Consider the following 25,102-nt stretch of genomic DNA (forward strand, 5'->3'; position numbering starts at 1 on the left):
TATAGTACACTTTATTTATGATCAATATAATATAATAGTTGCCTAGTCATTGTAATGGCAATGCACTTTCGTTTGTTAAGTGAAAAACATTTTATAGTTACATAAAAAAAAATATATTGTATAAGTACTTAATGTATATGCATGTAACATTCAAAAGTGTGATTTTTATACATACTCATTAGCTAATCAGCTAATGGTACTTTAATGGTAAATTAAGAGTGTACAAAAAATTTCAGCATGCATCATCTTTTAGATGGATGTTTTTTCGAAAAAATAATATCGAGTACATTTTTTTCTATCTATTTAAAATAATAATTGCTTTCATATTATATATATATTATTAAAATGTATAATATACATTACTTAACATATCAATATTCTGCTCAAAATTCGGTGAAACGATATAAGTGTTTAATAGCTAATGCTCATGGTATTCACTTAACGTTTGTCATCCGTGTTTTTTATTATAACGTTTCTATTATAACTTATTTGCAATATTTTTCCGGTCGAAGTTATCCATAAATAGTATATAATACGATTAGACTTTTAAAAATCATTAATTCTGCGACGTCGTGATACGTTGCTATTATACAGCCTCGTTTTTGGCGCATTTGTGCGACATGTTTGCCATGACAATAATAATAACGCGTGTGGGACGTTATGTGCAGTAATATAAACGTCTAGAATATTGTGTCTTATATTTTGCGTTTCGCAATATAATATACTATTTGCGACGCAATTCGTCTGGCCTACCACCTTTTATATGTCCTAATAAATATAATATGTTTTGCTATAATAATAATAATAATAAAATATTATATAAAAGTAATGTAATTTCGCAAAACCGTTCTTTGGAGGTAGGAGGTAAGAATGAATAATATAGACGCTAAACATTTTTTTTTTTTTAACTCAAGTATTATCTACGAGTGTTGACTATTGAGTCTTCTAGTTTTTTTTATTTTAAACTAACCAATGCAATCGACTTTTGACTTAAGTAAGTCTATCATAGTAGACACCGAAACATGAACGACCAAACAGTAGATTTTCAAAAATTCTAAATCTATGCAAGAGTATAAAAAAAATAGTGTTTTTGATATAATATTTAAATATGTTTATTATTTTTATTTTTAACTATTGATTATTACCATATAGATATATTGTTACGCATTTTATACATTTTATTAAAATTTATAACTAATTATCTTCTTTACGATATTCATATACATATACATATTTTTTTTATCATTTTGGCTCTTCCATATTTATTCACATACCGAGCAGTTCACCAGTCTTTTTTTGCTGACCACCCTTGATGTATAATGTAATTTAAATTATTTTTTAAAAATGTAATTGTTGAGCTATCATAGTTAATATTAGTAGCAAAATAAAATAAATACAAAAAGAAAAAATAGGTTTATTACATTTTATAATAGTATTTAACAATTTTATAGTAAATAGGTTTTCATCACTAAATGATGAAACATATTGTAAATATTCACAAAATGATATAGTCTGTGGGTGGTAAGGGGATGGCAAGGGTGAGAAAGGTAGTAGTAGAGGTGGTGGTGTAGGCAGGAGCAGAGAGTAGGCAGGATCAGGAACAGGTATTTGAATGTTGGTTATTTAATCTTCCTTAAGCATAATAACTGCCATTCCACATCTCACGCTGGTTTCTGTGGAAACGATCCAAAACGTAGCCAACTTTTTTAAGGTAATTACTGTAAACTTTTTTGGAGTCATAAGTATCAAAGTGGACAGCTAAAAAAAAATAATTCAAAAGATAAATTCACACATAACTGTATACTAATTTTTTTTTTTTAGTGGCTCTTCCATATTTATTCACATATTGAGCGGCTCACCAGTCTCTTTTTGCTGACCACCCCTGATATTGAAGTAACCATCTATTTTATTTTAATATAATAATCTATATTATTGCATATTGTATTCATTTAATCGTTTAAATATTAAGTGATAGATTAAAACGTAACTAAAAAAATAAAAATTACATTATGTAATATTGTTCTTTATACTTATATTATATTGTAATATGTACTAAAATACTATACATTTTAATATTATTAAAAGATTTATCTATATATTTTGTATTATTTTATGTATAGTTAAGTTCCTTAATAAAGTATAGTGTAATATATCGTTCACTTTAAAACGAATATAAAATACCCACGTCTCGTTTTGGTACCAAACTAACCAAATCGTCCTTATCTCAAGTTGGTTATTTGGTTTATCGTTACCTATTTACCTAGTTGTAAATAATGCACAACGGTAAGACATTCCTCAGTTTTATGGTGATGTAATATTTACGAATATATCTCCTGCTCACAAATTTAAATTTTCAAGCAATTCTCAATAAATATTTAGTGTGTTTTTACATGCTAACTTTTGTATTTTGTATGCTCTTGGATTAAGAGTGAAATAAAAAATAAGGACGAGGAGGAGTTATGTAGACACGTATCACCAAATCATTCTTTCACATATTAAAAATACTTATTTTCAAATTTTTCTTATACCAATATTTAGTTAGTGCATAATGTATGTAAATTTGTATGTATTTACACGGCTTGTATCGAATTCAGGCGTTATTCGTTGTTTAAAATAACTATATATTCCTAATATGCTCACATATTTAAATATTGTAAATTACAATATTTGAATTTTGAATACTGAGTATTTCATTACACGTTCTCAGCAAATATGTTATGAAAATTAAAATTTTAGTACGTTTAGTATTCTATGTTATTATTAGTATATAAGTTCTTTATGCAGTATACAGTTATTATTAAAAACTTTGCATTACCTGGTACCCACCCATTTTAGTCTTGAGGTGATTGGCACAAAAAACTACCTTGAGCACGTCTATAGTTCTGTATTTGTATTTTGAGTACAATACAACATAATATTATTGTATCGTATTCTATTCAATGTCTAACTTGGAAATAATTTAAAAGATAAACGTAATTAAAGGTATCAAAGCTGCATTAAGTATATAAAATTATCTAACACAGACTACACGGCGGTTAAATTAAATCAAGTTTTTCCCCCGACAACCTTCAACAACGCAAAACAATTATAGATATCTAATTTTAATATAGAACGAAAACAATACTACCAGCTAAGATCTACAAGTTTTAAATACTTTCGTCTTCCAATAATAAATTAAAATAAATATTTTAGAATAATGATTAATTTATATTACTAGCTACTTACTTAGTTCATTACCAAAAAAAAAAAAAAGCATATATATATATATATGCATATTATATAGTTGTCATATCCCTTTTATCCTTAGCTTATTTTTGGCTATTGTTTTGTCTTTACAAAATAAAAACTCATATTTAAAATTTTTTTTTTTTTGATAATTTTTGATTTTTCATGTAGGTTAATTTTACTGATAACAATAAAATATGTGATAAAGCATATTTATCGTCATATGCAAGGGTTGATTTATGCCAAGATGTTATTAACAAGTAATAAATAATAACAATCAAAGTATACAAATATTCCTATTATACACCATTAATATATTATTATAATTAGTCAGCATCTACAATTGATAACAAGTAAATGCAAATACATTAATTTATAACTTGATTTGAGAATAGTCAAAAATTCCCCTCCTTTCAAAAACTCTAAGCATGCTGCTGATTAATAGTTTCATCTTTAATTCGTAAACACCATAATATTACATCATTTCTGTAAGAAAAATTTTATGAAATAAAAATAATAAAACATTAAATGTTAAAAAAAATATAAAAACCGTACTACGTATATTAATACTATTGTACTTTTGTTCTAATAAAAATGATCATTAGTGATGATCACGGAAAAAAAAAATAATATAAAGATTTATCTTCCTACGTCCTTTCAATTTAAACACGGAATTTATACTTACTTTTCTATTTTTAAAATGAAAAAAAAAAATCATAAAGAAAATAACGTACGTCGTACATGTACTTAAAACGTCACCAAAAGTTTAGTCAAGTTATTATTTATTGTTTACAGTGGGGATTCTTAAACGATTTTTCGTGCTGAGCTCACAGTCAAGATGACCCAATAATAATAATAATAATAATAACAATGATAATAATAAAAAAAAAATGAGTTAAGTAGGTTACCGCTCTGCTGCTCAATAGACATCCAGCGTACTTCATTATTGAGGAATAACTAATAAGTCATTGTATCTATAAGTTATCTTGTATTCAGAATTAATTGATAAATTATGCGAAAAAAAAACTCGGAACGAAGACAGTCTGTTAATCATATTTTATCAATTATAATGTATTTATACTGCTACTAAAGTAATTTATTTCATAACTATTTTTTTATTTTTTTTTTTATAGTTATATGGTTGTTAATTTTTGCGGAACACATTTGAAAATTACTGGAGATTTTTTATTTTTGCCCCCCTCCGAAATACCAACTAGAACCAATTTGCCACTAGAGAGCAAACAAAAAGTTTAAAATCGAAAGGTTATTACTTATTAGTTATTACTGTCCTAAAAGGTGACGACAGACACAAACAAATAATAATAAAAAAAAAAAAAAACACTTCACATCGTTGCAAAATATCAATACATTCGTCGTTCCGCTTAGAATCTGATCATAATATTATTGTGTTTTAGATTTCTTGACAAAATATTAAATAATAATAATTATTAAATTATTACTGCGTTCGAAACCGTTGTAGAGGTACATGGAGTGCACTGTGCGGTGACGGTGTCGCGGCCCGCGTTATGAGCCTATCGCAATTAGTTCATGGGCTCCTGGTACACGACGGACTCTTTATGTGGAAATTTCGACGTGTGACGGTCGCCACTGTAGCCGCCGGAGCGACCGCGTTGTTCGGCCGACGGACGTTCGTATACCGATCGGTGCGACGCATACGATCCTGGTACACATCCGCGGTTCGTCCCGTGAATATTGCGTTGGATACCGCACTTCCGCATATCCGCACTTCCCGTTTTAATATTTTTCGTAATTTTAGGTAATTATGTAGACTTGTTTAGTCATTTAACTGATGTCATTGTTATTACTATACAATTATTGTTTTCACGGTAGGACGCGGATATTCGGGATCGTCGATCGTGTACGGTGGACAAACCTCACTTGTCAGTGTTGTCATATTGAGAATCGATGTATTCCCGCTACAGCAGTGATGTAAAAATACTACGTTTATAATCACTTCTCGAAAACCGATAAGATAATGTCATAAAATAGTAGGCATTATAATTTATAGTATTCACAGTGGCTAGCAGTGCAGTTGTTGCGACCATTTGATATTGTGATTATAATGAATAATTAAAGGCATTCTTGCTTCACGAGAAAAAACAAATTTAAATAATATTTATGTCCAAGACGTTGTTGATATTGTTATAAATAGAAATGACTTATTAGATAACATACATTCTATACTTTTTTTTTTTTTTTTATTTTATATTATACTTTGTTTTTATTCAGTGCAAAATATGGATTATATTGTTTATTAATAAAAATATTGTTTAATAATTAGTAATTATTAATTTAAGAGCGATATGTTCAATACAATTTCAAAACAAGCATGCATTTATTATATACTCTAGAAAAATATCCAAACACATCCGATAAGTTGGGTTAAATGTCTGTTTTGATAGTACTTAGTATAAATGTTTTTGGGCACTGCGGCACTAAAAATATTAAAATTGACCACAAAAGAGGTATATTTAAATACATTTTTTTTAAAGATTAGGTAGTATGAAATATTTCATAACTCATAATTGCATAAAATTGTTTATTTAAAATAAAATTAAAATATCTAAATATGTTGTACTTAAAAAAAAGGCAAACTATATTTTCTAGATGTTGAAAAAACGCCTTATTTTGAAAAGTGAGGAATGAGGACAGATGTAAAAATAAAAAATTAAGATTTTTCTATAGAAATTTAAAATTTTGTACAAATTTCAAGTAGGTACCTATATCTACGGCTATTGGTTTTTAAATTATAACAAAGCAAAGAAATTAATTTTGTCAAAAATAATTTAACGTACAGATTTGTATTTTTGCTTATTTTTTTATGTTTTTTATTTTAATTAAAAAAAATACATAAATTGTTTCACTTAAATCCTTCAAATTACCAAATAAATCCAAATTGCTACTAGAATTTAAAATTGAAATATTTTTTCTGCCTCAAAAGGTGATGACACACACACACAAAAAAAAAAGATATCAATACATTCATCGCTTGGCTCAGAATACATTAGGGCAGTAGTTTTCAATCTTATTAGGACCGCGACCCAAATTTTCTTCCAAAAATCTATCGCCACCCCCATAGTTTTACATTTACAGAATCAAAAAAGTAATTTCAAAAAACAAATTTTTTTATAACTTATTTACTACTTTATAATAATAATAATTGTAATAATATACTTATAATAATAGAGTCTATAGTTCTATACAATTAAAAAAAACATAAATTTCTTACAATCTGTATAATTAAAAAAACTTCTCGCGACCCACAGTCTGAGAAACGCTGCATTTGGGCATACAATTCACGTTAATCAATAAAATATTAAGGCGCACTACACAGTTAATACTTTAACACTACACACTTAACATACTCGAATTGTGCCTCCAAGTGTTTTGAAGTCCTAGTATATTAAAGTAGTATGCTCAAATTTCTTCCTAAATCATACGTTTATTATTAAGTTATATATTAATAATAAGTTAACTATTGATTTCCGTAATGTTTTTCCCCACTTAATTATGTTCGGTCCTGAGTTAATATACATATTATTGGAGATAGTACAAGGTTTAATCCGTAATCAAACCTGTAGCCCATGTACGGAAACTAAATGAAAACTCACGTAATCATTTTACATTTACACATAAGGACAAATGTTTGAGAGAAATAATAGTATGTATCTATAATCAGAAATTATAGCAATCTCGAAGTAATACCGTCTTGCAAGTAGCAGTGAACATTGCTTATTATTTTATTGACAAATCAAAATATGTATGTTGTTATTACGACTCATTTAACAAAATATAATACTTCGTTTTAATTTAGAAAATTATTTTCTATATTTTTCAAGTCGTAGTATAAATTAAAATGTTCAACATGTTATGCCAAAACACATTTTATATTCACTATTATTTCGATTAAGTTTTCGTACGTAAAAACAATTAGGTAGGTACAAAAAAAATAAAAGATATCAATAAAATACAACATGATGTATTGATGTAGAGTTATTTGTTACGAACTTCTCTGGTTTCACTTCGTGATGACTACTAAAATCGCCAAAACTAAATAATAATAATATATATATTATGCAAATCGCAATGAAAATAAACTAATTTCACTGTGTTAGACCGCCACATTTCCAAAATAATTGATTAATGATATGACAGACTATATTGTTTTAGTTATTATGTTCGACAATATAAACAGTGCATCACGGTCATACAGGTAGTTACTGTAGCAACAAACAAACATTTTATACTTGCCTGTTGGATCTACATAAACTTTAACTTTTCATTCACAAATGTATTTACATTACGTCATACATTTAAAAATACAATTTGTAAGACATTTAAATTATATTATTTTTTAACACATAACATTTATAAGTTGATCACGGCGCTTGCTATATGAAATTTTATTTAATAGAATTTTGGAATTTAAAATAATTTTATAGATTGTCATGAAATCATACAATTATTTTTAATGTTAAAATAATAATTAATAATGAATTAATTTATTAAATTTGGTTTCTTACAAATAAATACTACCTAAACCTTACTGGAAAAAAAAAATGTGTGGTTTTAATTGTATGTTGTAATACCTATATTATTACATAGTTATGAATAAATAATAAAATTGTATTGTACAATTTGTACATATTTGTTCTACTAATAATAAAGAAAATTATGACCGTTTTAACTTTAATAAAGAAATAGAGCATAATACGTACTATTATGTTAAAATTTATATTCATAAAAACATCAATTACATATACGTATATATATATGTATATTTTTAAATATTTATAAAGGAGGTAAGTTGAATAATAGTTCATCATATTTATTAATTTTTTTTTAAAAATGTATACGGCTTACGAGTAAAGTTTCTATTTATTCATGTGCCATAAATATGTAAAATATATTTTATATTACTTATAAACTAAGGATATTTATTTTTGTGCCATTAAATTGGAGCCAAAAGGTCAAAATATGTTCATTTTTTTATAAACGTTATAATACAAATAAATTAAACTAATAAACGAAAAATTTTATTTTTTGAAACAAACATTGAAATTTATGATTGATTTTTTTTGTTTATTACAACATTACTATGGCTATACTTTAATATAATGACATAATATATTTCACAGGGTTTGTTCAAATATTACACATTGACAAGGGTTGAAATGAAGAATATATTATACAATATAATATGAAACCACAGCTATTTCCTGTAAACACTTTGAATCGATTGTTATATGTTTACGTCAAATCCGAAATTGGGTATGAAAACTCGGAAAACTATACTCGAAAATTGATATTTTAAAATATATTATAGTATACATATACTATTTAATATATTATTGATAATCATAAATCATAATACATAATACACCTACTATAACTATATTATATTTTGTACGATAAACGTTTGAGTCTAAATAACTATAATCCATAACTTATGCAAGTGTTATAAGTTATAAATAAATAATTTTAAAGCCTCAGCTTAGCACACAAACTGAAACCATGAATTTTTAACTTTTTCACACTAACTATTATTCATACTTTTGTAATTATTTTTAGTAATTACAGAACGTGCTCCGATTATAAATTTTTTTTTTTTACATTGTACTCATCATATTGTGACCGATTGAAACTGAGGCGTATCTAGGATTTTTGGATCAAAAAAAAAAAAAAAAAAATTGAAATAAAACAAAAAGTGTATAATATGCTTTTAATTGTTTGTTCATTTATTTTAGTGACACTTAATAAATATTTAAATTGTTTATTGCTTATTTTAAATATAATTTATAAGCGAGACTATGTAGCAACGTTGTTTGTCACGGTAGAGATTATCCGTAGGGTCATATTGAAGTGAATACATTAAATGTTATTAATAAAAAATAAACAATTAATAAATATTTTTTTAATGTAAAATGCTGAAATGCTTTAAATTTATTACTCAGTAAAATTTTTACTTAAAAAATGTCAACAATTTGTACTTCTCCCATCACCAACATGCGATTACAATGATTAATTTAATTTCATCTCAACTCTGTCTTTTCATAATTAGTTATTGTTGTAAATTTTAATAAGAATATTTACATTTTATATCATTATCTCTTATCAAAATTAAAATTATTAATTGTAACAATCGCACAAAAGCTTTGTGACTATTTTAAAGAGTAAGCAATAATATTTTTAAAATAACAAATATATTTTTAAATTTAAAATACTATTAATAATTTACATAATTATTTAGTGTGAATATTTGATTATATAATCAAAAATAATTATGAACTTATTTTAAAAAGTTGTTGTAGTCTCGGACATCAAAACTTATCAAATACCATTTTAATAACAAGACAAATACTTTATATTGAATTCAATAATGTATTTTTCAAATAAAACCTAATATGAAACACATACCTTTATAATTAAGAATGATGGAGTATATATAACTTGATAATATGTAAATATTCAATCTCAATGTATCATTAATTAACTGCAGTACATTTAAATACTATTTATTTAAAATGAGAACATATAGGTATATATGTGTATACATATACATATATGTAATATGTATGTTTAAATGTTTTAATAATATATGCTATTATATATGTATGAATTAAAATTAATTAATACTTGGACTTGTATAATACAATCATGATTAAACATTATAATTTCAAGTTTATTTTCGTTTACTATCAATATTAATAATAACACTTTTTTACAATTTTAAATTGTAAACATTAAGATAATGGGATTGAACATTATGCTGCTTATAACAAAAAAATAAATATAAACAGAGATAATCTGATTTTTCATTAATAATCAGTCAAGAATCAATAAACAATTATTATATGATACAGTCATATAACTTTTGTGAACAATTTATCATGTCTGTTATGGGTAAAATGGACGTATTCAATCTCATTAAAACGATGTCAGATGTCAATTATTCAAAATCATAAAAATATTTCATGATGTAAGGGTAACTGTAGTTTATCATTTAAGCGAACTCCAAAATCATACAAACTCTCTAATATCTCATACATTAAATAATGTTATAAACCAAGGGTGCCCAACCTTTTGTGAAATCTGGGCCACATCATATGGGTAGAAGTTGTTGCGGGCCGCATAGTTTTTAACAATATTAGTTAATACATACAGTGTTTTATTTTTATTTATTGATAAATGACACGAGATCAATGTCGTGGACATATCTCCAACGATAAAATATTTTATCAAAATCAGCTCGAGTTGATCCACTAATCACTCGTATAATTAATGTGTGCCCGTGCTATTTACTAAGATAAAAGTATTAAACACTATTAAAGTTTATTTGATGTTTAATATTATGTAGTTTTATATTCTTATGATAAATTTGTTCTCGTAATATTAATATATTATATACAATTAATTAATAGTTTTTAAATTTAAGTGAGAGCCGCATCAATACCATGGGCCGCGGGTTGGACACCCCTGTTATAAATCATAATCTTTCGTGATCCTATATATCAGCGGTTCCCAACCTTATTTATTCTACGCCCCATTTGTATATTTTCAAAAATCTCCCCCCCCCCCCCCACCTATAAATTGAATAAATTATAATTTTTTTTGTTTACTTTACATTTTACAAATGAACTATATAATATTCGGAAAGACTACTTTTTTATTGATGATAGTAATTATAAAATATAAATAATTGTAAATAATATAGTATTATAGTGGAATTTTAAATATAATAAAATTTGATAAATAAAAATTTTACTTTGTGATGACTGCTTGCGCCTCTCCAGCGATGTGTATACGCCCTTCAAGGGAGGCGCGCCCCCCAGGTTGGGAACCACTGCTATATATAGACCTCTTAAAGACCTTGTTCATTAAAGATCATTTTGTTTATTAATACAGACAATTTATTGGGAATCAATTGTACAAAAAGTATGCGTATAAATGGCTTAAAACTTTTTTTTTTAAATATATCATTATATTTAAGTAAATGTTTAGTAAATTCATGGTTTTCTAAAATCAAAATTTAAGTTTAAATTTGATAAACGTATTTGGATTATTATTGAATGTGAATTTAGATTTGCGTAATCACGTGTATTTCAATTTAAAAATCCACGAATTTAATTAACAAATACTTAAATAGTAAACCACGGATATTTATTTCACGTGTATTTAAACATAATATTTACTAAATATATTAAATTATAGTAAAATATTTAAAAAAGATATGTTAATATGTAATTTCTATAAAAAATTAAAAATTAAAAATATATACTACGCACAGCAATGTGAAAATTCTATGAGCAGTGTAAACTGATCAGCCCATCATCTACTGTTTAACTAGTTTATTTTTGTCTTTTTTTTGTTTGAACTGTTGTATTATTTATTGAAGTCTCAATGAGACTTTATAGAGAAATTCACGGATTCACTTGAAATAAATTCACGAGATTGCATATGTAAATTTTAATTGCACTTGTATTTGTAAATTTAACTACTAGTGAAATAAAGACCTCTTATTTAAATACTTATTTAATTTGTATAATATATTTAACATAAATCCACCAACTTTATTCATAATGATTATTATACAGTTAATGCCTACACAGTACACTGTTTATATAATATTTATGTTCCTATTTTGTGTTGCTCAGACGTGAAAGTCATTAATTATGATCGGTTTCATCTAAAAAAAGTCTTTGAAAATTTATCAAGAAAAATTCAAAAAATGTTATCATTCTTAATACTTATTATTAACACAGTTTAATGTTTATAAAAATATTCTTACTTCAAAATAATATTATTTTCTTTGTATAATAGTATGATGTATAAAAATATAGTAAATTATAATTTTAATTCCATGTATCTATGCAATACTTTTATCTATTGTAATTGTATAAAGTAATACAATCGGGGAATATATTGAAAGGGAAAATCAATATTATTAGTCTGTGTTACATAAGACCTTGAAAGCGTCTAGTACACTTCCGGCTGATTGTCTTCATTTCTACCTATAAAACTTAGTTTGATTGTTTATGTGCTCATAATATTACATGTTACAACATAACTTGGCTCTTGTGTGAAGAGAGCATGTAATTTTGTAAATTAAACAAATGTAATATACATAAATATATACAGGTATATATATATATATATATATATAAAACAAACTTATAATTATACTTCTTTACTAATACGAAATTATTATAAATGTATTTTATAAATGTGCACTAATTAAAAATAAAAATAACATTTGAAATTTGTAATTATATTTTTATAATATAGGTATATTTTAGTATTTTTTGGATTTCTACTGTTTGATTGCATCTGTGTTTAATCGGGTCGTGAAAAAGGTAAACTGGGCATAATCAAGTGGCAGTCAAATGATTATATATATCTATTTATATAAATAGAACCTTATTAATTTCAAATAAATTGAGAAGGTGGTTTTAAGTAAAATTGTTATTCTTAAGATTCATTGTAAATGGTGAATGATTATGAAGAATAATTGAATCTACAAAAATTGATCGCTGAACAAACATGAATTATATACAGTATTATTCATTAATAAAAAAAATAAAGTTATGTTGTATATTCCCTCGTTGGAAATAGTTATGGCACAGTTTCTGTAATATTCGCAACGCATATACACACTTTTAAATTTATCGTCACTATTTATACAATTTATATTTATACGTAGTACAATACTATTTAATATAATTACGATTTATAAATGAAAAATATGGATTAATATAATTCATAAGTCATAACTCAAAACTCTGTTCATCAAACAAAAAAAACCCTTAATAATACATATTTTTATTTAATATTATATCGTGTATCGACGATTATATTATGTAAAAGTATACTTATAAAATTATTATTAACGTACTATCATAAAATACTAAGTAATAATGATAATAGTTTAAAGCGATAATAATATAATAATGTATACATCACGCAAAACGTTCATGATTGGGCTACAATACAATAATAAAATTGTACACGGTGAACTTGTTTAAACATTGAAACTACTTAAATTTTATGAAATATACGTATAACTTTTGTTTTCAATTATTTTCGCTAACTTGGTGAGTACAGCGCGATGCAATGGTTCATCTCTCAATATCTCCCTATTTTATTTATTTTATAATAATGATAATGATGACTGTTGATGAGCACTTACACTATCGCTTTTTTTTACTTTTAAAGAAAATATTATATGAACATTATTCTTGAGAACTTTAAAGGAGCTCTTTTACCAATATTTATTGTACGGAAGTCTATACTTCCAAGTCCCCCTGACTTCGGATCAAAATAAATTGTGTTGTTCCGTTAGGTAGCGAGAGACTATAAATTTCGCAATAGGGTGGTAATGGTTGAGGAGTTGATGATGGTGGTTGTTGTAGAGAGAGATGGCAAGGGTTCGGTGAAGGAGAGCGTGGGTGGTATGAAATCGCAGTACCCCATGCGCGCGCGACAGGTGGCGGCCCGGGCGTTTTCTCGTGGGTGGATGAGTATGAGGAGTCACCGGGACGCATACTCGGAAATATCGATCGAGCGGAAAACACCTACTTCCCATATCCTCGAAGCCTGAAAAAAAAACAGCTCCTCTTCGTCGTCCGCAATGTCCACGGGTACCGTCGCCACCACCGTCTAGGAACGCGCCGCCACCACTGACGCCGCCAGCAGTAGTGTGTGTGTGTTGTCATCGCGCCGCCAAAACCACCGACAGAACGCAACTGTCTACACACCGAGAAGTAAGCATACTGCGTTACTGCACTGTAAACAAGCACGGTCGAACTTACGTCACGCCATGAAGTTGTTAACTTCGTTCATGTTGTCGATCGCTGCGGTGATGGCTGTCACGCATATGGTATATGGGTTACCCGCTCCCGGTAAAGCGGACGCGGCCAAAATCCAAAAAAACATGGCCAAGAATAAAGGTGAGTTTTAATAACCACCAGCTGAACCGTCCTTCACCCTATCTCTCGAAACCGAGCACGCACACGACCACCTATATGATTTTGGTGTCGCGTGTTTTGCCTATAATTATATTATTGTAGCCTTTTTGAGTTTCAGTTTTACAATATTATCCTATTAAAATTATTTTTTATTATCGTTTCAAAACAACAACAAATGTCAATCACACAATCCTCTTTTAAAAATTCCTAAATGCGTCACTACACGATGTGCGTTTTTATGTAAATGTTGATGATAATAAACGAGCACATGTATTTGTTTTTGTCGTGTATAGCAAAGAAGACGCAAGAAGTACTCCAGTTTGGTAATCAGCAGAACAGACAGGCAGACACTAGAAACTACGCTAGAGCCGAAAAGAGACGTGAGTCACAACAAATAATAATTACAATAATACGTTTATTTATATACCTACCCCAACGCAATCGTGCGTCGTACCGCTAGAAGTATCGATTGTTAACGCGGTTATGCAATATATTTATATATACATGTATATGCGTTGTTGCTTCTGTTTTTCAGAAGCACCTGATGATCACCACGACCCAGAACCGGTGCCCGAAGTGAACAACGCCCTTGAACACTATCCCCAGGCAGCCAGACACGAAAAAATCGCCGACCTCTTTTACAATCCAGGTACTATATAATTCATTCGATTTTATTATTAATATCAATATTAATATAATCACCACCACAGTCTTCAACACTGTCGTTGATATCATATTAATATCGCTTGTATCGTATATACAAAACATAGAGCGTCTAAAATATAATTTCGCATGTTTCAATCGTAATAAATGATACATTTTTGCTAAGACCCCTAACAAATGTCAAACGAATAACATATTTACTGTAGGTATTGATTTTTAAAATGTAGATTAATCATAATTCATAATTCATAATAGACTCATATTACTGTTTTTTAATAGTATCTAATATATTTTATTTTATTATAGCTGTTAAAATTATTTAAATAATCTCTTGGTGCGAGAAAACTAACTTGTGAAAATTTAATCATATTTAATTGATGAAAATAGAAAAAGTAGCAAGAATCTAAAATAATCAATCGTGGCATAAAAACATTAATGATATCGTTAAATGCCAAGACAAATAATATGGTTATTTGAAAAAAAATATGGACTTAAATTTTAGTATACATAGTAATCATTCTCATTCAACGTTATGGTATTGTATTGTATTGTATTTTTTTTTTTTTTTTTATTGAATTCAGGCTGGTGACTAGGGCTATTAGCTGTTTTAAGGGTTATGAACTGTGGGTAGAGGTAAGGTTAGTTAAGGTAGGTTGTTTTTACGATTGTTATGGTTGTTACGGTTAATAGCAAAAACCTGTATACGTGGTTTTTAACCACTACGAGCCCGGGTGGTCACCCATCCGGGAACTAGTAACTGTAGCCGTTACTTATACTCCCAGTCGCATTCCACGACTTGCAGCAGCCAACGCGCCACACCAAGCCATTTTATTTATTTATATATGCATAGAATAAAGATATACAATATACGTCGTGATATACATAAGTCATAAAATGTTTATTGGTTTTTGTATTATCTATCAGAGATGAATTTTTAATAAGAATTACTAACTATAATTTTTCTTCTTTTTTCAAGTCGTATATACATAAAAATAATTGAATTTTATGTACTTCTTCAGTATTATTGTTTTATCTGCTACTAAAAATTAATTTTTTATATTTATTTTAATAAACAGATGTAGGTTTAGCCAAATAAGTCAGGTACTTGGTACACAATACTATGTTAAAAATTAAAACCATGTTTTATTCAAGTAAAAACTGTACAGATTTTAATTTAATAACTTCATAAAAAGGAATTATTTAGGAGACAGAAAATATTTTTACTTTAGATTTTATAATTTATCCTATTATTTTAGTTAAAACACAAAAATGCGCTATTATTAAATTATTTTATGAAATAGTATGAACTTTTCTATATAATAAATCAAAAATATATTAATTTGCATTTTATATAAAAATTTACATATATTAAGAATAAAGCAATTGTGTTTTATAAATAACTAAATTAAAAAAATTTAAATGTAAATAATTTGTGTTTTAGATGAATTTTCCATTAAATAACAAAAATCGCTAGTGACTATTTAATTATTTTTTTGAAGTTTTTAATCATTATTTTGTAAGAGTTTTATAGTCATCCAAGTGTAAAATATTAACGATAAATTTACTAAAGCCAATGATAATGTTTTTTTAATTATTTGTCGAGAATAACAAACTATTTTATCCAATTAAATTTTGAATGTATTTTTGAAAATATTAAAATATAATCAATACTCAATATTTACCATGTATTAATAATGGAGTTAAAGAAAATGGCCTTTATGCATATATAAAATAAGAACGTCGTTAAGGTTCAATGATAATTAGTAATCTATAGATTCAATCAATTAATATTGGTTAGTAATTTTTGTTCAAGTGAAAAATGACTAGATGCAATTTTATCGCTACTATAGATATTTAGACATTTTAGATGATTGTTAATAAAACGCAATAACAAACAATACATATAAAAATTAAAATGTTATACTAATGCCACGTAATCTTGATAAATAACATTATCCATAAAATGTGTTAATCGTAAACTTTAGTAGACCACTCGTTGAGCGGTTGAACCAATAATATTTCCAAGGGGAACCGTTTTCATAACAATATAATATACTATTATTTTTTTTTAAACAAACATTTTCAAATACTTACGATCATAAAAAATAAATTTTAGAAAATTGTGAATACTTTGTTTACATTAGCAAATATTAATAAATAATACATTTTATAAAATTATTGTTTGTTTAGATGATATTTTTAAAAAGAATTGTATTTTCTAATTTATTTAATATTAAATAGTAGAATATTATGAATTTTTTAACTTTATATATTACGAAAATATACAATTCTAATTTTTATGTATACTAATATTATTAATTTATACCTAGATGTGTTAAACATTAATTTAATTAGTTTGTCTAGATAGTTTTGTTCAAAATCCGTGTATTCAATTTATTTTTTAACACTTTTTTAATCATAATAAAAGTTATTCAAAAGAAGCACTTTATATTATTGCAAGAGTTTACCAATTTAGTTGATTAATATAATATTTTTGTCACATAACAATTTTTTCAGTTTTTTTTTTTCTTGTGGAAAATAACAATACATTAAATACTGATAAAACATTTTTTTTTTAAATGCTACTTCCCATGGTTTTGACTTTAATTCATTATCAGTTTTAAAATAGGATAATTATTCACAGTATACCTTACTATTGGGATTTCTTCAAAATAAATTTTCATCGTCATATTATACATTATTAAATTATATACTGGGTAGAGAATTGAGAGTGATAAGGTGAACTAATGTCCTTAAATTCAATTCTGTTCATCTAAAATATGTTCTGTCACTAAAATGTATTGGTTCAGGGTTCAGGGTAGGTCGACGTTGTTAATACATTTTATCAACACTCCTAGTGCTGATATTCTATTAATTAAAAAAACTAAAACATTCTAAGACGAGTTATCACAAATATTTTTTTTTATTGTATACATTTTTCCCCTAACTAACAACCTTATCTATATTGTACTACTTCAGAGTTTTAACTGTAAAACAATATTATGTAATCTAAAGAAGAATTTTCTATTAGAATATTTATAAATTATAATACGAAATATACGTTTACGTATTTAGTTATTAAAATGTATTCGTTTTAAAATATATCAATATGTATATAATAACTTTTAGAGTTACAGAATAAAGTGATATTTTAGTCAGTTGACATGCATGTTGAACAGCATGATCGATTCGAATAATGGAAAATAAAAAGATAAGGTCATCATAACATATTTGTCAGCAGCAAACAAATTATTAAAAAGTTTTTATGTTTCAATGAAAATAATCTACTCGAATACAGTACCTATGGTAATAAAGGGAAATTTATATTTAAAATGAAAAACAAATATTTACGGAAACTTTTTTTTGTAAACTGTAATTTAAATTTATAATGATATTATAGTTATTGTTTATCAATTATCATTATATTTTATTTTTTTTAAGTTAGTTTGATATTGTATTTAATACACATTTGTGTCATGAATCTTATTTTAAAAATCTTGTAATTTTCTTTAAAAATATAAGTTTATTTTAAATATACATCATAAATTCGAATTTCAATTGAATATAATTGAATTTAATGATATTAAATACATTTATATCTACGTTATATTATGAATCAATTTAAATTTTCTGATTGCAGTATTAAATTCTTTGATAAAAAAATTAATGTTTTATTATGATTTGATTAATATGATATTTAGACCTTTAATATTACGATATTATTTTATTCTGAGTTTAAACATAAAATATTTATTGTTAACTACAGTTTATAAAAATTTAATACTGAGTGAGTATGAAGTATTAAATAAATAAATTTAAATTATAACCATTTAGTAAACAGCCGACAAGTTGTTTAATAAGAGACTAATGACATTTTTAGTTAACGTAATTTAAGAGTGGATACTATATTTGTAAAATTACGTATATTGTGACACATAATAATTAAGATTATATTATAATACAGCATTAATTATAATTATGTTAAAATATAATCAATTTTAAATAATATTGCAATTAAGAACAATCTAATTTAAATGTATTTAATTTACCTTGGGATAAAAATTATTTAAAAAAAAAGTTTAATAATTTAAAAATATTTAATTATCACTGATTTTTATTTAAAAAGATGCCATATAATTTTGACATAACAAATAATTCTTAAATATTTAATTACATAACATACAAAAACAAATTTTTTTTTAAATTATTTATTTATTAAACATTTAATTTTTAGTCGAGTAATTTGAACACTTAATATTTTTTATTATAGATGTTAATAAATGATAAGTTATCATAGTTTTCAAATTATTTGAGATGATTTTAGCTCAGCAGGTTCTTCGTATTAAAATTGCATATACAAGTCGCCGTGTTACAAAATGATAAATTTTTTTGGCTCATTAATATGTTTGTATAATAGACAATAGTATCAAATTGTATTAATAATATTGAAAAAATATATTTTATTTTAATTTTATAAAATAGGTACTTATAACTTGATAGTTTGTTCATATTGTTCTGCTTGTTTTTTATTTGAAAAATTAAAAAATATTATAGGCTGTTTTGCTTTAGTTTCAAAATAAGTCTTATATTTATCTATTTTATAATATTTTAAGAATATTAAAGATAATAGTTATGTTCTTAAATTATTTTCTCATTAAACATAACGAATTAAATCAAAATAGTTTTTATTTCTGTCGTTTTCAACAAAAGATGTATATCCAGGAAGTCTTAATTCTGAAACCAATTTATAGATATTTATGTTTGTCTATCATGCGATTTTATATGTATAAATTAATAAGCATATCATATTATTGTAACTTATAATCGTGGCTATATTATAATAATTGATTACTATATTGATTAACTACCCGATGATGTTGTATAAATTAAAAGTATTTTCATCGAACTTTAGTTTTAAGTAATGTATAACCACTGATTTTAGCTTTTATATTTGAAAAAAATATTCAATTAAATAACGAAAACTACCATTGATTTTTACCAAATATGCTGTATATAAAATATAACAGTTAATTACAGTGTTTGTCTCCTCATGTTTAAAACTGTGACACAATACAATTCAACAATATGATGATATATCGTGGTCACTGGTCATATCGTTGATAGTAAAGTTTAATATAAGTACCTATACAATGCTTAACATAGTATTATAATTTAACCTATAAATACTCTTGAATGTTACGATATATGATGCAAGAATTATGATTTTATAGCCAAGTGTTATAAATTTTGTAGTTGGTATGATATAGAAGGAGTGAATTATTATTTTAAAATTATTTTTAAATAAAAATCCAAGCAAAGATTATAAATTATATATCATACAAATTAACATCATATAAAATGTATACTGTTTTCGTTCTTTGGTTTAAATGTGTATAATATATAGTATATTTCTGATTATAATTCACATAGATTAAATCAAATGTCTATCACTTACTATGCAATGAAAAATACATAGTAAATAATGTATAATACTTATTACTTACTAAGAACTTTAGAACTTGTAAAAAAATAAATACATTACAAAATTATTATAAAAATGGATATAAGTAAAATTCATATTCAAAAATGTGTATAAAAAAAAAGCATAATGCATACATATATTGTATAACTAATATAATTTCTCCCTTACAATTCAATGAATAAATAAGTTATAACTTAAAAAATGTTTCCCAAGAAATAACCATTAAACAAACAATTTTTGATTTAGATTCAATAAATGTCAATTTGGAAAGATTTATTTAATTTGATATATTTTATTTGTTTGGTTTTTAATTAAAGTTATTCACCATTGTATAGTTTAGTTAGTAATAATCGAGTAAATTTCCTACGGTGCACAATATACGTAATAAATTGATATTTTGATAAATGTATTATTTCTATGTTTTCCCATTATTTCAATTCAAATATAAATAAATATTTTACGATTTCGAAATATATTACATTTTAATGAAGTTTAATATATAAAACTAAAATATTTATGGAGTAAATTGTATTGTTTAAGATTCCTACGGACTTCAATCACTAGACGCTGATGACCGTTATAAAAGGAACGCTTACCATTTCGGCACCCCGGTTAAGAGGAGGTAAGAAACAAAATATATAGCAATAGCTTAATAACACAGTTGAATTATGCATTGGACGCCGCCATTTAATATTTATAAGGCATTCAATATAACAGGAATGAGAGAGGATTCATGAAAATTGCATTAGACCCAATTGTTATACAACGCATTATTCATACCAGAGCATAAACATTTTCCGATAAAACACATCCATTTTTTTAATTGAAAGTTTTGATATTATTAAGACTCTACAGTAATTTTTATGTACGATGTAACAATATACCTACATAATATTATGGTTAAAAGTGGTTCTAGAGTATATGGTTCTTATCTGGATAGCGGACGTGCCAAACGTGACTTGCCTTTCGACCCTGAAGAATTGATGGTGTTGATGTCCCTCCTGGAACCGAATAAGGCTCGAGAAAAATCCAGGCATGTAATCAATAATTAATAATAATTATTTATTTAAATTTATTATCATGCATATAAGTAATATTTATATCGTATATGTTATGATTAATATTATTATAATAGGAAACAAATTACCTATAATATTATTTAATGATCTTCATTTTAATTTAATGACGATTTTATGCTATTTAAGCTTGAACGTTAACATTTCGATTGGATTTTAAAACAAAATATAGGTGCAAGTTTTTCATGTATCAGTTTTAATATTATTATTATTTAATAATATTACAGTTTTATTTTATTATTACATTTAATGTATTGTGTTTTAAACGTTGTTGTAATGATAAGTTGATAATAATTAATGACACAATAAATAATAAACCATTATTTTGTTAATATCAAATTAAAATTCTAAGAGTTGAACGTTTTAGTTGTATACGTCATAATCGTACAATTGTATTTTGCCCATACAATATAAATTATAGAGCCTCTTATGAATTACCGAGGACAGACCCCGGGTGGTCATATAATTTAACTACAATAGAAAATTGCAACATTATTAAGGGACGTCCTTCTTTGAAAAATTCACACATATATGCTTAAAAAGATTTACATTATAGTAAATTATGTAGAAAATATAACGTATAGTTAACTGCACACGGTTATTGTGAATTGTGTGATACATACACTGCAAGTGTTTCATGGCCATATCCTGCAGAAATTCTTAATTTTTTTTTTCAACAACAATATATATTCTATAACGCTTTATGTTCAAAGACCTTGTACAAGGTAACTAAGAACTCTTCAGTGATATTATAAGTTTAACAATACCCAATAAAATAATATAACGTGATTTAGTATTTAACACAAAACTAAAACTTAAAAAATGACGTTCAACATTCTTAAGAAATTACGAAAATATTTATGTTAAATAAAAATTAAATTGATTTGCCTCAATCTCTAGTTAGGAACAAGAGACAAAAGTGAGGAGAGTGTGAATGCTGTTTTTGTCATCACAAAATATAATTTTTATAGTATAATATTAATTAATCAAAAATAATCGTTGATTTACTAATATGTAAAGTGTATATATTTTTAGACGTCCCCCACAAAGTTATGGTCAAAGTTATGGTCAAAGTTATGGTCAAAATTATGGTCAAAATTATGGACATGAAGCAATTTCATTTGAAGATAATGAAATACCAGATGAAGATGATGAAGATGACATCCAAGGTGAGTGTGTTTAATCATATAAAATATCACAACATTTTACAACATTTTTTATCCTGTGGTGTAATAAATGTATTAAACGTTCGCTCAAAAAGTTATATATTGTCATATAATTCACACATACTTTTACTTTCAATGCGTTATTACGATTTTTTCCTTAAATGGAATACCGAGGTTACGCGTTACCAATGTTTTTGCTTGAATTATTAGCAGCAGCCATTAATTGTCCTATCTCTTTTTCTATACATTGATATCTCATCGCGTAATTTTACTCGCTTATTTATATTATTATATAATGCATAATAATTTATTAATATAATAATAATATGTTATTAAAGCCAGTGTAATTTCTTAGGTTGCATACTATTGATTGTTATAAATCATTATTTCTATACTTAAAATAATAACATTGTACGATTAATTGTTACAGAAGTCTGGGAGGAGCGCCCTGTTGTACTTGCCCCATCACCGAAAGATTTCTATATAAATAACGAGTTTCAGCGCAAGCAGAGAGCTCAACATGGATCCAAAGTATGATAAAAACATCATAATAAAGTCATCATATCTGTTTTAATAATTATTTTCAGGGTCTAAACCACTATCAAGAGGAACCGCAGTACTATAGATTGTCAGATTTCTACCGCTATTACAACTACTAAACATAATAATTTATTAATGTTACTATAACAATAATTATTATAATATACCTACGAGTACGGCGATGCTGTTTCACTCATCTAGTGGCATTTATATACTTTACCATCATCTTTAATTTATAATAAACTTAACGTTAATATAATGTTATGTGTTATACTACTGAATCTAAAAAAATTAAGATATTATAATTATTATATTATACTATTTACCTATATTATATTATATTTATTAAAATTAATGCATTAATATCAAGATATAATGATGAAGTTGTAAGTTATGTAGAAAAATGTTTAATTGTTTTGAATTTTAAATCTTTTAAAATTTAATTATATGATTTTAGAGTGTATTAGTATTAAATGTGCGCATGTCACTATGTATACATATTTGATATTATACAAATAATTATACATAATACTTGAATTACGAACTATTTCAACAATATTTATACACATGATCCTTGCTCATGTGGTTAGGTTAGGTTATTCAATGGGTTCATAAAATCGACTCTGCTGAAATTATCATTTTCCTAGGAATTTTGTGTGAGGTATATTGTTTAAGCGTTAACGTGTGGTTGACTACAGTAGCGTAATTATGACTTAATTAAAGATAAGAGGGGGAACTAAATATATAATATGTGCATTTTTAAAATTACACGTCACGAAAAAAACTGATGTAGGTACTTACTTGTATTATTATTAATTGTTTCATCGAATTCAAACTTAAAATAATTTGTCTCCTTTTATACTTTTTTACAGCCCCTTTCCTCACTATTAAAAATTTGTTTATAATAAGATTTAAATATACATTTTTATTTTTTAATTAGAATCACTATAATTTATTAATGTTTTTGAGTATTAAATTATACATAATTGAAACATAAATTTAATAATATTCTCAATTTATAATTATACATGCTTGATAAAATTCCACTTTACGTATAGTTTCATCAACAAATGCTTATTCAAAATTATGTTTAAGTACAACATAGAAAAAAAACGGTTGTAAACTTTCTTTCGTGATTGCTTTATTATGTTAGGTTATACACTTAAAATATATGTAACTGTGTAAGTTATAACAGTAGAAAACAAAATTAAAAATTAAAGATAATTCATTCGCTGATTTAATTTTATTTATAATAATTATTCAGATACAATATTACGTTTGGAAAAGTAGTATTAATGTATTTATTTTTATATTAAAATATTTATTTTATAAAAATACTATTTCTACAGCAAAAATAAAAGAGAAATAATAGTACAAATATTACGGTTATGATGAGTGAATTGAGGATTAGCAAACGGAGCCATAAAGAAATAAAATCCCCTTAAATATAATATGCTTTTACTACTAACCATTTTATTATAATCTAAATGTAGACGTTTACTTTGCTGACCAATAAGAGAATGCACCGATTCTGCACTAGTAGGATTTCTCCAGTGACTGTATGTCGCACAAAGAGGCGCAGAACAACTGATTTTCGATTTTTGTTATGTCATTTGTGTGATTTGCTAGCTTAATTTTAAAATTTACATAATAATTCTTCCCTCAAAAAATCAAAAATAGATACACGAAGAGACCGAGCAACAGGTATCTCTCTAGATAATAAAAAAACCTAAATATTTTTGCGCATAAGCTTTGATTTTATTATTTAAAATCGTCAATAATAATACAATAATATTGCATATTATGCATCCAATTGCATCGTGTATTTTCTTATTACAATATGAAGAAAGTACAAGTGATATACATAACGATAGTTTCTTTAAATTGATTTTAAAATTCTCAAAACCACGCCCGGTAGAGTTGATGATTAATGACCGTTGTGTCTAAATATACTAATAGATTTTT

At 25.6% G+C, this 25,102-nt stretch overlaps 1 protein-coding gene across 1 annotated transcript; it reads left to right on the forward strand.

The window, feature by feature from the left end:
* The first annotated feature begins 13,861 nt into the window (after positions 1 to 13,861).
* LOC112597739 lies at positions 13,862 to 23,396 on the forward strand. Its single transcript, XM_025343922.1, has 8 exons — positions 13,862 to 14,192; positions 14,504 to 14,590; positions 14,746 to 14,859; positions 20,896 to 20,977; positions 21,263 to 21,388; positions 22,467 to 22,600; positions 23,028 to 23,128; positions 23,185 to 23,396. Exons 1-8 carry the CDS (start codon positions 14,063 to 14,065, stop codon positions 23,254 to 23,256), a joined length of 846 nt encoding a protein of 281 aa, XP_025199707.1. The 5' UTR covers positions 13,862 to 14,062; the 3' UTR covers positions 23,257 to 23,396.
* Positions 23,397 to 25,102: the final 1,706 nt, after the last annotated feature.

The sequence above is a fragment of the Melanaphis sacchari genome, unplaced genomic scaffold, assembly GCF_002803265.2.
Source record: "Melanaphis sacchari strain LSU unplaced genomic scaffold, SCAv2.0 Contig43_pilon_pilon, whole genome shotgun sequence".
In the NCBI taxonomy this organism is placed as follows: Eukaryota; Metazoa; Arthropoda; class Insecta; order Hemiptera; family Aphididae; genus Melanaphis; species Melanaphis sacchari.

Coding starts and splice junctions, on each gene's coding strand:
- LOC112597739 (XM_025343922.1), top strand. CDS start 14,063: ATGAAGTTGTTAACTTCGTTCATGTTGTCGATCGCTGCGGTGATGGCT. Junction 14,193..14,503: donor AAACATGGCCAAGAATAAAG/GTGAGTTTTAAT, acceptor TGTCGTGTATAG/CAAAGAAGACGCAAGAAGTA. Junction 14,860..20,895: donor CGACCTCTTTTACAATCCAG/GTACTATATAAT, acceptor GTATTGTTTAAG/ATTCCTACGGACTTCAATCA.